We start from the raw sequence: 16,172 nt of genomic DNA on the forward strand, positions 1-16,172 counted from the left end.
GCACTGTTTCTTGTGCTGCGAGGACGTAACAGTCATAAATCATTTGCATAGGTACAGTTTAGAACTGTACTGGATAAGACCTATGAGAGTACTTTAAGAAAATTTAAATTTTGTCATAAGTACATTTCTCATTATGACTATCGGAACTTATTTCCTCCGACCATAAGTACTGTGAAGTTTTCTTGTTTGAGTACTAGGCTCTTTGATGTTTCCAAACGTCTGCCGTAACTGGGGATCATAACGGGAACACTCGGGAGTCTATGTCCTCTTAGTAAGAAGAACTTACAATACAAGACTGGGATTGTCCCCCTACTAACAATAGGGAAAATGTTTTGTTGTTTAAAAGGCCGCTCGAAGAGTGAGACTGTGAAAATGCATAGCCATGCTCAGATGGATTTTAGAAATCATCTGCTTATTGACAGTCAAACTCGGAGATCGAGAAACACTTCTGAACGTAATAAGGATGACAAAGAATCTTACCTTATAGTTCACGAAGAAACATTAAGTGACAAAGGAAATGAGCTATACACAATATGCACACTTGTCCGGAAGGACAAGTGGGAGATTGAAAGGAATGGTGTCCTTCCAACAAGTGTATTATTCCGATAGAGGGTTCAGAATTATTACAGAGCTAATTCTTCAGTAAGGTCAAGTGATCGGAATTCCTAGGTGGAGGCCGCTTCCGATCAGTAATATCGAGGTACAATTGATATTACAGCTTGATCTTAACTGAACCCTTCGGGTCGAACCCAATCAAATCTCCGATCCGAGACGTCAAATTAATCCGAAAGGATTTAATGAGTCGACAGAGTTTTACGAATACAGACGTCGGAAATCGAGCCTAGGGCGTCGATACCAAGCGTCGCAAAATCACAAGCAACAAGTATGAGTGCAGCCGTAGCTAGGCTAGGCTAGCACATAGCATGCCTAAGCGCACCCTGGTGTGCTAGGCACCATCGCAGCCTAGGCGCACCCTGGCAGCCTAGGCGCACCCTGGCAGCCCATCGCAAGCTAGCAGCATGCTAGCATGGGTGCCTAGGTGCGCATGGCAGCTATCGCAAGCCACACAGGCACCAGGCAGCCCATAGCAGCTAGCAGCATGCTAGCGTGATGCCTGGGTGCATATGGTGCCCTATCGCAGTGCACAGCCCTTGCTAGGCACCATTTCAAGGCCTGGCACCACGCACAAGCACCATCGCAATGCCAGGGGCATGCGTGTGTGTGCGTGTGTGTCTCGCAGCCTCGCACACTAGCCTCACACAGCAGCCGCACTGATGCGTGTGGGCTGGTGCGTGTGCTTGCAATGGCTGGCTGGGTTGCTAGGCAGCAGCACCACGCATGCATGTGCGTGTGCGTGTGTGCATGCCTCGCACCTAAGCACAAGCAGTACTAGGCACTGGCTAGTGCGAGTGTGTGCATGATGCGTGTGGGCTAGCAATGTGTGTGCGTAGGTGCGTGGCGCATGGCTGGTGCGTGATGCATGTGCGACCAACCAATGCGTGGGATGCGAGGGCCAGCATCAGCGATGCCTAGCAAGCACTAGCTGGGCGATGCATGGCTGTGCAAGTGATGGCAAGGCAGCACCACGCATATGCGTGTGTGTGTGCCTGCGATAGCAAGAAGGCAGCACCACGCATATGTGTGTGCGTATGCCTGCGGTAGCAAGGCACCAGCGCCAGCAATGCCCAGCATGTGCTAGCTGGGCGATGCATGTTGTGCGTGCGATAGTGGCACTAGGCAGATTGGCTGGGTGATGCGTGATGCACCAGCCAAGCAAGCTAGCTGGTTGTGCGTGCTGGCAGCGCCAGATGGCAGCCAGCCTAGCTGCCTTGCAAATGGCGGTTTGAAGGGGAAGTGGGGACCAAAGCCACCAAGCTTCACTTGGGGAGCAAGGCAATGGTCCCCCCCCCCCATGGGATATGGTCCTCACCTAACCCATTCTCTCCTTTTGCCACTTTGTTGGCTTGTGATTGTTTTGCATAATTATTTATTTTAGAATTAAATAAATCATTGCAATTGCACATGATCCCACATTGATCATGAAAAGGGGTTTCAAGTCCCCATTCTCTATAAATACCCACTTGGTTGGGATTTTGAGAAAACAACCTTGAGTGGAATTAAAAAGGCAACTCTAAGAAAAGAGTAAACCTTTGATTCGTAAAACTCATAGTTATTTTGTCCGGGTCTTGACTAACCTTCAAGACTTAGGACGCTCGGGTCGGGTCGAGGGTACGATCCGTCGGAGATCTCGTCTTTTCGGGATTTTGAAGTAAGAGCTCTTTGGGAGCGAAGCACGCGTCAAAGGTATAATTCTTGTCCTTAATCTTGTTTGATTAAGTTTATTATGCTTGTTTAATTGCTTTAATTAAGGGGCGGGTCTTGGTGGGTTTCCTTCCGCGTATTGTCGGGTCACTACGAAACCTTACACTTTCTTGTAAAAATTCCAGACGAAAACAAATATCAACAAGGGTATCACGAACAACATTATGTCGATGTTTAATACCCACAATCCCAACACAGGACACTGCATGATCCCCAAAAATATCCCCATCAAAAACCTTTGAGCAAGCAGAACACGGTGTCGAAACGGAGAACAAAGGAACACGCAACCGATAGCACGTAAAGAACACAACGGTAAGCCTTACCATTATTATTGTAGAAAAATAATAAAAACCTACAAAGTTAATCAATTTACAAGAAATTAGTGGGGAGCTGAGATACAATCTGGGGCCCCACCCCTCTAGCTATAGCGAACCCGATCCTGCTGAAAATGTGAGCAACTGCACGAACACCAATATCCTGAGTCCTTGCAAATGCCTGAACTCGCTTCAGCAACGCAACAGCATCCTTATCTAATTCCCCCAAAGAAGAAAAGGAGAAAGGAAGAAAACCATAACCAATTGCCCTGCAACGCTCCTCATACTTGTCCTGCTTCCGCTGAGCCGCAGTCGACACAACACGATCAGGAAGAAAGTCAGACAACCCAGACTGTGTTAAAGGAGAAGACCCCGTCAAGTTAACACATACATCAAGGCCTCTGTCCTAGGATTAAAGAAACACATCTGCAAGTCGAAGAGCCTCATCGCTCCCTCCAGTCAACCCAACGTTTACATCATTTCTTGCAGAAATCCCAGACCGAAAACAAATATCAACTAGGGTATCACGAACAACGTTATGTCGGTGTTTAATACCCACCATCCCAGCACAAGACACTGCATGATCCCCATAAATGTCCCCATCAAAAATCCTTGAGCAAGCAGAACACGGTGTCGAAACGGAGAACAAAGGAACACCCAACCGGTAGCAAAGAACAGAACGGTAAGCCTTACCATTCATAATCTGACCAGACCCCAATATTGGGACCGCCCGCAACCAGGTAGAAGTGTGATCCCTCTGTTGAGACTTCCATAAGGCAACCTGACGCGGAGATTATTACTATTACTTTTATAATAACTATTATTATTATATTAATAATTATTAACATTATTAGATTAATAAATAATATTATATTATTATAATATTTATATTATTAATAAATATTATTAATACATATATATACTATTAATAATATATTATTATATTAATTATTACTAATTTAGCAATTATTATGATTAAAAATATATTATTAATTATTATTATCAGTATTATATTTATAAATATTGTTAATATTAGTATTATAGTATTATTATATTAATAACTGTAATTTTAAATATTAAAATAATAATAATAATTATAATAATAATACATTATTATTATAGTATTATTATTATTATATTTACTATTAATAGCTAATATTAAATATTATTGTTATTAATTATTATTAATGAACATTACTATTAATAATAGAATTATTATCATTATAATATATATTATTATATTTATTCAACAAATTTCAATAAATTTCAGTTTAGTTCAATAAATTTTAATTCAGTTCAGCTCATTACAATTCAGCGAGTTTCAGTCCAAAGAATGAAGTCTAAGCAAGCTAGAGTCGGAAAATTTCTCCAAGTTCCACTCATATCAGTTTTAAACTTTTAATCCTCATCTGTATTCGCCCAGTCACCTCTGCCAGGTGCTGAGGTGCACAGTGTACTCATCTACAACTTTCAAAAGCGTCACAATCCATAAAAAAGTTCAAAAATCCATCCACCCTCTAGAAACTCCTGCACTTTCTCCCACCTCAACACTCAACAACAACTCCACCACGTTCCACCCACAATCAACCCCCTTTTTTTTCTCTCTCTCTCTTCTTCCGCAACCTTCTCGGGGAATCCGCTATCATCTCTTTCTCTCTCCTCTTTCTCCAGCACCAACTTATCACTTATATAAAATGAAACTCCCAGTATTTTACTCTTTCAGTAACAACTGAAACTTTCCCAAAATAGAAAGATGAGAGAAGGAGAAGTGGTTGTGCTTGCTAATGGCGCCGATGACAACCCACAAGATGGTGAGAGATTAGCGGATTATGTGGTTGATGTTTACCCTTTAAACCGCTATTGTTTTGGGTCTAAAGATGCTCTTTCTACTAAGGACGAAACCCTTGCTGACTCACTTCTTCGCTTGAAATCTAAGTACTATTTTCTCTCTCTCCTCTGTTCTTCTTTGATTGAATTGAATAGGGGTTGTTGTATATTGATTTGATTTTGTATTTTTTATTCTGTGGGTGTTGTTTTTGTTTAGTTATGAAGCCCGTGGATTAAGGACTAGCGTTCAAGCTGTTATTTTGGTAAATCCTTTTTACCTTGGGTTTATGTTTACTGCTTTTGATATGAATTTATTTACGATTTTGATATACGCAGTGCTAAGGGCTAAGTATAGCTTTTAAAATAAATGCTTGATCTCGACACCCGGGTGCACGGTGCACCCGTGCAAAAACGACATCCGCTTCTTCATAAAACGCAGGCACCAAACAAGTTTTAAAAAAGCGGGAAGAACATCATATTAGTAAATAATAAACATACATATTTTAAAGAACATCAAGTTAAGATAAAAACCAAAAGAACGCGAGATTTTCTCAATATAAATCTTTAATTACGGGAAAATATCTACCCATGGCTCACATTAATTGTTAAAATCTTTTCAAAAATTATCATTTTCCAAAATCTATTTAGCTTTCTCTCAAAAAATACAGTTTTTCATAATTATTATTATTTTCTAAAATTATTTCACCCAAAAATAATTTAAAATTTCGTTTTATAAAATCAAAATTCAAATTTTTAAATCATTTTCAAGATTTCATTTTTCAAATTTTTTATTTCATTCCTATTTTTCACCAATTATAAATATATATAGTAATAATATTCATTTTAGGTTCGGTATATATATTTCTTGTGATGTGCTATATGGTATTTAATAATATTCTTTATTAGAAAACATGATGTACTTTATAGTTGTTTGTAATGTACAATTATTTTTTAAAACTATATTTTTTTCCTAATGTCCATAATTATATCATATAATGATTTTTATTAGATCTTTTGACAAATTATTTAAATGTCCATGTTCTTTGATTGTAATTGCAATGTACTTTTATTGTCACATAATGTTCATTGCTTATTGTGAAATGTTATTTGAATTTTGTCTTTGGATCGTGCTAGGTATATATATAAGTTATGTTCATTACATAATATTATAATGTTCTTTAATAATATTACGAATGTTTTTTAGATCTGAAAAACAATCATCAATAGAGGAGATCCCAAAACAATATCGTCATCAACCTTCATGATCCTGATTTAAAAAAAAAAATATACGTAGTTAGTGATAATTAATATTAAAAAACATATAGAATTAATAAATGATATAGTATTTAAAATTTATATTATAATTATTCAAAGAACATATAGGATAAATCAAAGAACATCGAAGAAAAGAACATAAGGGATAAAAATAAAGAACATTCATATGACTGTTCAATAATCATAATAATGAACATAAGTAAACTTAATAAAGAACATCATCTTTGACAAAATATAAAGAACATCATCTTCAACCTTTGTCATATGGATCTCAATTTCATAAATATCAAAATTGAAAAAAAAATCAATGATATTTTTACAATAATCGTGCAATATAATAACGAAATATAATCAACGTGATAAGCAAAATTCTGAAATTAAAATCATAACAAATAAAATTAAATTACCTACTCCATCGATTACAATGTCCTCATATTTTGCTCTATATTTTTCTCCCTACAAAATTCTCTATAAATTTTGTTCTCTCTCTTAATTCGAAATTGAAATATGGTGAAATTTAATTTTGGAAGTTATGTAAAAATGGAGAATATCACATTGAATCCCATGAATTGTAGAAGAGATTGGGTTTTTTTTTTAATAATAAACTGAAATGTTAAAAACGCATCATTTAACACTAGATGTACCTGCAATTTTCATTTAAAGAACTCCCAACTCGTGTACAAACAAATGGAGCTAAAGTCTATGCATTAGTAATGGTATAGTAGTTGGCTTTTCGTGCTAACTAGGAAACCACTACTACCCAAATTATGATTAGAATAAAGTAGAAATGGATATATCAAATAAAACATCTCAAAATGGAATGTTGTTGCATTTTTCCTTGACAATGGGAAGTATAAAGGATTCAATATGAATAATATTTCCTAAACCTAAGAGAAGAATATTCTACGTATATTTTCTATGATAGTTGGTCTTTATTAGTGAGACTATGTCACTCTAGTGTTAAGTATCAATCACTATAGATTTACCCTTATGCGCAAGGCACCCTTAGGTGAGGATAATTAGTAAACCTTTCGGCTTATTAGTTATTAATCTCTGTTAGAAGCTTAGAACACAAAATGTTGTGCACTTGTGCATGTTTAAAAATCCACATCTAATATTGTTAAAATGGGTCTAAACTCTAAAGTCTAAACACATTAGTATTGTACAATGGTTGGTGTTTAGCGCAAACCACTATAAGGGTTCGGTATAAAATGTTGATTTTGTTAGTCTTTTGTGAGGGCATGTCACACTAGTGTTAAATTTTAAAATATAATTTGTTAGTGGTTTGTGCTAAGTGTCACCTAAAGCATGGAAGGTGCCAAGGTATCATTAGATGAGGATGGCTAGTTAACCTTATGGCTTATTGAATTAGTTGCTTGATTTTGTTAGATTACAATGTTACAATGATGAGGGAACTTATCATTTCAGGTTGAGTTGTTTCAACATCCACATCTCTTATTGTTACAAGTTAATAATCGAACTTTTGACCTTCCTGGAGGCCGCTTAAGGCAGGGTGAATCAGGTAATTCACATCATAAGTTCATAACAGTTTCGAGATGTAGAAGTAGGGGAGTACATTTGCTTACTTTGCTTGTGATTTAGATCTTGAAGGGTTGCGTCGCAAACTTTCGAGGAAGCTATCTCTTGATGAAGGCAGTGACGAGGTAGAATGGGAGGTAATTAAATCATTGGTTACTATTAATATTGGAGTTGATGTATTAATTCTTTACTTTAATCTTAATGTTAGAATTATTGTAACTTTAAATTGCTATCTTTCTAAATCTAGGTGGGAGATTGCCTTGGAATGTGGTGGAGGCCAGATTTTGAGACCTTGCTCTACCCATATTTGCCACCTAATATCAAGCAACCCAAGGTTGGTTTAAATCAATTATTGTACTAGATTATCATATCTATATAACTAGTGTACTCAACTGATTTAATTTGACTGTCATGTTTGTAGGAGTGTGCCAAGCTATTTTTGGTGAAGTTGCCAGTAAGTCGAAAATTCATTGTGCCAAAGAATCTAAAGTTGCTCGCTGTTCCGTTATGTCAGGTTCATGACAACCACAAGGTATCAACCTTGTTTTTGATTGTTGTATGATTCAGCTATTTGTGTGGATTTGGAATTGCGTGGTACTGTTGTTTCCCTTGAAATCTTAGCTTTGATGGGTGTTATAAAAGCCTTTTGCCTGGAATACTTAAGTTGCCATTCATGTCGTGAACCTCGTGATGTCTGTTTGGTTAATTTTTGTCTGATCACAAGTCTGTTTGTTTGTTGCATATAATGAGAAAACAAAAACCACTTAGGTAACTACTTATCTCATTCCACTAGTATACAATCGACATCCTTGTTGCATAGTTATATTTTACATCTCAAAAGATATACAGTACATTGAGCTATAGAAGCTCTTTTAATGCATTGGATCCGAACCCTCAGCTCAATGACCTGCTAAAATGTGGTTCGATTATACTTGCTCAATTGGCTCGTCAAGTCAGTTGGGGATCTTGTAAATTCAGTTTCAGTATACACTTTGGAATTGAACTGTTATTATTTTAATTTTTTAATTCAGTTTATTTGAGTGAATCCCAACACTACTATTTTCGTGTGCTGAGCCTAAAAAATCTTAAAAATTATTGCCGAACTGCCAGTTATGCTGCCTTTCTTCACTAATAGCTCATATGTTTTGTGTAGGAAGTCATACCTTTGTACTCTCCAGTCTCTGATCGTTCTAGTTACTTTTTTCGTAGACAATTTACTTTCTTAGATGGAGTTTTTAATAGCTTTTCATCTTATATGATGTTGTGTGTTGCTGGAAATGCTTTTTATAGAAGATTGATAAATTTATTATCTTATGCTTGTAGACATATGGACCCATAATAGCTGGGATCCCGCAGCTATTATCAAAGTATTCTTTCAACATGATCGAGGCTTAGAGTTCATGGAAGTAATGTAATACAATATATATTATATTGGAGATTAATGATATGTAGCAGAAAGGATTTTAGTTCTGGGCAGAGCATGGAGTAGTCTACTGGCGCTTTCTTTGTACGGTGAACTTTAACTAGTATCATAGAGTAGTTGATTGTGGTTGTAATTGTATTGGTATATAAGATAGATTTATTTGGTTTTGATATTAGGTGTGTTTTGCTGTTACATGTGTATTAAAGAATCATTGTGAGGAAAAGGGGTACTACTGTGTATATCAACATAGCTACGATAATGGAACTATATTGTGTTTGACTGTTTCTTATATGTCTCAAAGATTGACTAGTTTTTTACGGACCGCTCAAAGTTCGTATTATTCAACATTTTTTTTGTTTTGCTTTTAGAAAAATTGTCAAAAATAATATAAACTTTGAGTGGTCCGCCAAAAACAAGTCAATCTTTTAATTATTTTTGAATAATACAAATTTTGGGGAGTATCCGCTATAAACAGGTTATAACCGGTTAGTGACTTGATTAGTAGGTATATAGGACACATGTTGTTATTGGTTTGACACTTTAATTTTTATTTTTTTTAATTTAATGTCTTTAATATTTATTTTTATTATGTTATTACTATATTTATTTAAAAAAAAAAAAAAATCTTCCCCTACCAGCCACCCTTTCTCCTCCCTGCCAACATCCACTTTCCCCCACTCCTGGGCCTTCGGCGACCCCCTACCAGCACCCCAGCCCCCTCCCCTGCACCGGCGACACCAACCCCGGCCTCCTTACCGCTCCCTCTCCCTTCCCCGACTCCTACCTACCACGTAATAATCAACCGCGCGAGTCACCGCCACACGGCTCTGCCCGAACTCAAATCGAAAACGCCACGATGATGATGATTTCTCCGGCAACAAAGATGATTTCCCCCATGAAATCACGGTAACCAATCGTCAATACTCCGGCGAGTGAAAACCCTAACTCCGACGACGTATCAATCCCATTGCTCCAACATTCAGATTCGTTGGTGGTTTGAAGGGAGGGGAATGAGGTTTCGGTGATGGTGGTTGGGGGAGGGTAGGGCGACAACAACGGTGACGAAGGTAGGAATGGCCGGTGGCGAGATGACTGGGCTGGCGCCGCCGGGGGGTTTGGGGAGGGGAGTTGTTGGTGGGGGGGAACAGGAGGTGGCTGGTGATGAGGGAGGGAGGGGTTTTTTTTAATAATTATTTTAATAATTTAATTGTTAATTAATTACAATTAATTTTTTTGAGTTAAGCTATAATTAAAGCTTTAATTAGGAGTTAATTAAACAATTTATAAAAAAAAATAAATAAAAAATGTTAACCGGTTATTTAGGTTTCAGGTAAAATATCTCGTTTAAAGCGGATACTCCACAAAGTTTATATAATTAAAAAATAATCAAAAGATTGACTGGTTTTTGGCGGATCGCTCAAAGTTTGCATTATCAACCCGTTACGGACCGTAGACCGATAACAAACCGAACTGCTCAAAACCGAACCAAAAGGGAACCAAACCAAATGGTTTATAAACCCGTTATTGACCCGAACTATTTATAAACCAAAACCGTTTAAACCGTAGAAAAAATCGTTTAAACCGAACAATTTGTAACCCGCTAACCGTTTAAACCGACCCGTTTATGAACCGAAACCATTTGAACCGCTGGAAAAAATGTTTAAACCGAACTGCTATAACCCGTTAAACCTTTAAAACTGAACTGTTTTCAAACCGCAACTTGTTTTAACCGATTCGATTACAAACTGGTTAATTCAAATTGAATTATTTACAACCTAAATACAATTAATGTTTAAAGTAATTTAACCGTAGCCATTGGTAATTTTGTAAATATAACATATACATCTAATATGTCGTTGTATTAGATTACAACGTAAAAAAGTTAATAAAAGTAGATCTAATCAAACGGCTTAGGTTAATACAACGATATATATCACCTAGGCCAACGACATTATTGATGTCGTTTTAGATTACTTATTTATTTTAATTAATATAAAATGTAACATGCTAGTATTAATGTATTATATATATATATATATATATATATATATATATATATATATATATATATATATATATATATATACTTTAATTTAACAATGGTAACAATAAATATATATTTAAAATAAATAACTTTAATTATTCCAAAAAATACATTTCATCTACATTTTACATTAAGAATAAAAAAGTTTAGGATTTACATTTTACATATGATCGTAAATTATCTTAATAACAAAATTAACCTAAAAAAAAATCCTAAAAACAAAAGTCAGCAACAATCTTGAAGCAGCAACACAGTACCGAAGAGCAGAAGAAACAGCAGCAGCAGGCAGGAACCAGCTTAGGCAACAACAGATCCGCAACTCAGCAAAAGCAGGCAACAATATAAGCAGAAGCAGCTCAGCAGGAACAACAACCAAAAGTAGATAAGCAGCTCACAAAACATCAGTTCAACCAACTTCATAACTAATTTTTATTTTTAAAAATTGCTCTCAGATTTACGTTTATCGTACCATCACTGAGAAATGGTTGTTATAACTTAAAACTTGAAAAATGTTGCCAGCAAGTACATATACATTGAAGTCTCAACATAAATGACAAGGGCAACGATGATTCAAGATAAATTAAAACAGCAAGCATAAGAAACAGCAGCAACAAAACTTATCATAAACACAAAAGGCAGCAACAATACTAAAGCAGCAACACAACACCCAAGAGCAGAAGAAACAGCAGCAGCCTCAAGCTGGCAGGAGGCAGGAACCAGCTCAGGCAGCAACAAATTAGCAGTTTAGTAGAAGCAGGCAACAGAATAAGCAGAAGCAGCTCAACATGAATTGTAACCAGATTTAAGTTTACAATTTTTTGTTTTAAAAATTGCTCTCAGATTTAAGTTTACAATTTCATCACTCAGCAGTGGGTGTTTTAACCTAAATCTTGAAAAATGCTACCAGCAAGTCTCAAAATAAATGACAAGAGCAATGATTTTTCAAGATAAAATAAAACAACCACAGTGAGGCAACAGCAACAAGTACATATATAACAACAGCCACAGCGAGGCAGCACCGCTGCACAAATACCTGTTATGTAGATGAAGCACTTTCTGCTTCAATCACTTTACCAACAAGGAGGACGTCTTCCTCAACATCCCCTTGATAACCACGACACCAGTTTTGGGTGGTAACCAATGCCTCAACATTCTTTGGCAAAAGCTTACCCCTATATTTGTTCAAAATACGACCACCCAAACTAAAAGAAGATTCGGAGGCCACCAATGTAATAGGAATGGCCAAAACATCCCTTGCTATATTAGCTAAAATAAGAAAAGAAGAAGCTTGAGATTCCCAATACTTGAGAACATCAAAATGTTCCCCTTGAATTATTCGCGAACGAGGTCCATTCAAATATGACTCAAGATCAGCCAGAGGGCATCTAGTTGAATCACCATCTTCGTCATCATCAATCTCACACAACTGAAACAGTTTTTTTTATAAAAAGTTCTATTACAGATAAAAATAAAATACTGCCATTAATATTTTATAACATAATTACCGTGAAAATATTTTGAGAATTCAACATGCGATTAGAATTTTCAGATTGAGCTGTGACGGAAGGGACAGGATTTCTGCAGCTTGTATTAGATGTACTAGAATAAAATTTATAAAGGTCACAAAGAGCTTCCTTAATCATCTGAATCTTTTCGTCGCATGCCTCACCATCATACAACAAGTTCAACATTTTTCTCACTCGATACAGCTTATAACGAGGATCAAGAGCAACAACAACTGAAAGAATCAAACAATAATCCTCCCAATAACCCTCAAACTTCTCAAGCATAACTGCTGCCATGGGTGCAAGTTTAGGGTCTTTATGGGCTTGATTAATAGTGTACTCAATTTTTAAAACACTAACAAAATAAAGATTAGCAGTGGGATATTCAGTACTAGAAAATAACATAGTAATATCATAATATGACTGAAGGAAATCACAAATTTTTTGAATGGTATCCCATTCATCAGCATCAAGTCTATAAGAAATACCCAAAAACCTACTAGTATATAGAATCAAGGCATCCTTAGCTTCTAAGGCTTTTCGGAGCGTTGTATAAGTGGCAGTCCAACGAGTCACAACATCGAGACATAACTTACTATTAAAAGCACACTGTAACTCAGACAAAGCATGCTCAAATTGAGTTAATCTAGAATCAGAAGCATCAGTATATTTAACAACTTCACGCAATTTAACAACACTTTCATGAACTTCTTTTAAACCTCTTTGAACAATAAGATTTAAAACATGAGCTGATCGTCGAACATGAAAGAATTTACCATTACAAGGAAGAGGAGAGCATTGCATTAATTCTTTTTTCAAATATTCAACCATAACATTCATAGAACGAGCATTATCAACGGTCATTGAAAAAGCCTTACCTTGAAGGTTCCACTCTTTGATCAGTTTAAACCCAAACTTTCCAACCTCAACACCAGTATGGAGAGGGCCACAATATCTAAAATTTAAAAATTTAGACCTAAGAGACCAACTGTCATCAACATAATGAGCAATCAAAGTGAGATAGCCTCGGTTAGTACATGCAGTCCACAAGTCACATGTAAAGCTAACTCTAACATAAACATTAGCCAAAGACTCATGCAACAAGGATTTATATTTATCATACTTAGCAATACAATACTTTAACATAGTTTTTCTACAAACATGCTTCACCTTAGGATTCAAATATGCATGAAGTTCCCTAAGATATTCATGCTCTACAATATTTAAAGGATATGCATGGCAGATTATAGCTTTAGCAAACTGTTGTAAATAAGTTTTTTAATCAAATGCTGATTCTTCACCTTGTTGAAGACCATGGTTTAGCAAGCATGCGTTAATATGAGTTCTACAAGTTGAAGTACTTGATCTACCAGGTGCTTTATATTCTTTGCCACACAAATTACAACGAGCATATTCTACCCTTTCATTACCTATTGTCTTAAAAAAAATGTGTAATGCTTCCATATACCTGAGGTTCTTTGACGTTTATTACCAGCAGTAGTGATAATGCTGGTACTATGAGCATCATCAACCGGGCCAGAGGGAGCTTGAGAGCTTACAGTTTCAAAATATGATTGCCTCTTAAAGTCAAATTCATCATACGCATGATACATGACTTAAACAAAAAAAAAAAAAAAAAAAAACAGCATGTATAAGTACCAAATGAAGTGACACAGATTCTACTAATAGTGAGCAACTGAGCATGCAACCTTGTCAATACACATACAAGTATACAACTAATACAATCATACAAGTATACACCCTCAACATTCATAAATCATAATACCTTCCAGTTCCCTTTTATTTATTACTAAAAAAAAGCATACAACAACAAACCAAATAAACCAGTATATCAAAACGCAACCAAAAGACAACAAAGACTGGAAACATAATGACCTAATGTAGACCAGTATATCAAAAATTGCAAATTCTTAAATTGAATTTTTAATTAGGTATAGTTAGAAAAATCTAGAACATGATCAACACTGTGTTTGGATTAAAAGAACCAAGGGGAGGAGAGGAAACACGAGAAATATAAACATGTTCCAAATATGATTCCCACCTTCCCTTCCCTTCCCTTCCTTGCTCTCCCTTTCATCAACGTATATCAAAATAAGCAAATAACCAAAAAGTAGACCCCTCCCCCCAAATCTCCCTACCCTCGCGTTCCCTCCAAATCCCCTCATCCAAACACACAATAAATCTCAAAATTAATGAGTGAATGCAGAAAGTGAATTAGAATTAGATAAAATTCGGAAAAATAAATCACAAAGTTCAGAAAATACCTAAAAACTTTCGAGGAAAAGCCCACAATATTCGGGATTAGAGTTTGAAGGTTGAAATGGTTGCTTGCCGAATAGATGAACAAATTTCACCAGATTTTCAATGCAAAATCGTTTATAATTTCACCGGATTTTCAATGCAATAACGTTTATAATTTCACCCAAGTTTAACAGAAACCAGGAGAAAGGAACCGTATGAGTGTATGAGAGATTGAGAGGTGGTATTTCTGTATGAGTATGAGACTGTATGAGAGATTGAGAGGAAGAGAGAGAAGACAGAAAAAGGGGCGCCGAATAGAGATGCTCAGATTATGAGATCAGGGTTATATTTGCTAGGGTTAATTTTAACTTTTTTAATGAAATCTAACCGTTGGTTTCAATCTAACCGTTCATTTTTTTTTGTTTGTTTGTTTTTTTTATTTAATGTGTGGCTGGCAGGATTCACAGATTCTAGAAATCTGTTTTTTTTTTTTTTTTATGACCGTTTCTTTTATTTTATTTTTTTAATTTTCTGTTTTTTTTTCTTTTCTTTTCCAAAAAAGAAAAAAACTAAGTAAAATATTATAAATATATATGTATATATTTATTTCAAAAAAAAATATTTATATATGTATATATTATTTCCCACAATTCTATCATTAATTATTATTATTATTATTATTATTATTATTATTATTATTATTATTATTATTATTAATTTTCCGAGGTAAATGCGGTTTATAGTTTATCTTAATTGAAAAATGTAGCTTTAAACGATTCTTATTTCGTTGTACACTTGTACAGTTGCACTATATAAATAATATAAATATATAATGGTTTCGTGGCTTTCGTCCATTTAGCCTTTCAGGCTGTTTGAGTTAATAACCTAAATAAAGTAACAAACTAATCCATTTAACCTTATGTAACTTATAAATTGTAAGAAACGCAAATGTTTGGAAATTGAAATTGATTCAATACAACATTATCGACATAGTTAATGTATATCAGTATAAGTATATGACTAATATGAGTATATATGTATATCAGTATATGTAATAAATAATAACGTATGGTACGATTGGTATCATACTATCATTGGTATGTATAGATAATCGATAAACGTATCTGATTATTAAAAATTAAAACACTTGATGATCGATCTAATTGAATACTTCTACTTCCTCAATTATCGATTTATCGTATTCAAAGTACTAACTCATCAAATTATGGTCATGACGTGATCTTTAAAACAATCAAAACAAGAAGCTGATAGCTTGATAATATTTGATAATGAAATAATAATACATTAATACCTTATAAATTTGTAATAAACTAATATCTAATAAACAACAACAAGAGTGTAACCAAACTTGAAACATAACATATTTATAAAATAATAAAATAAATGAGGATTTGTGTAATTGTATATAGTCCAATGTGTGAATCGATTTATCGTATTCAAAGTAGCAACTCATCAAATCATGGTCATGACGCGATCTGTAAAACAATCAAACAAGAAGTGCATAGCTTGATAATATTTGATAATGGAACAATAATACATTAATGCCTAATAACAAGAGTATAACCAAACTTGAAACATAACATATTAACATGATATAGAATAACTGAATAAGTGAATAACTGAATAAATGAAGATTTGTG

General features: G+C 35.1%; 1 protein-coding gene across 1 annotated transcript; it reads left to right on the forward strand.

Moving 5' to 3' along the window:
* The first annotated feature begins 4,060 nt into the window (after positions 1-4,060).
* On the forward strand, positions 4,061-8,986 carry LOC110683031 (pre-mRNA cleavage factor Im 25 kDa subunit 1-like). Its single transcript, XM_021859369.1, has 7 exons — positions 4,061-4,571; positions 4,681-4,726; positions 7,167-7,260; positions 7,341-7,414; positions 7,525-7,611; positions 7,699-7,809; positions 8,601-8,986. The coding sequence occupies exons 1-7, from the start codon at positions 4,390-4,392 to the stop codon at positions 8,670-8,672; spliced, it is 666 nt and encodes a 221-aa protein (XP_021715061.1). The 5' UTR covers positions 4,061-4,389; the 3' UTR covers positions 8,673-8,986.
* The last annotated feature ends 7,186 nt before the right edge of the window (positions 8,987-16,172 follow it).

Source organism: Chenopodium quinoa, unplaced genomic scaffold (assembly GCF_001683475.1).
Source record: "Chenopodium quinoa cultivar QQ74 unplaced genomic scaffold, ASM168347v1, whole genome shotgun sequence".
NCBI lineage: Eukaryota > Viridiplantae > Streptophyta > Magnoliopsida > Caryophyllales > Amaranthaceae > Chenopodium > Chenopodium quinoa.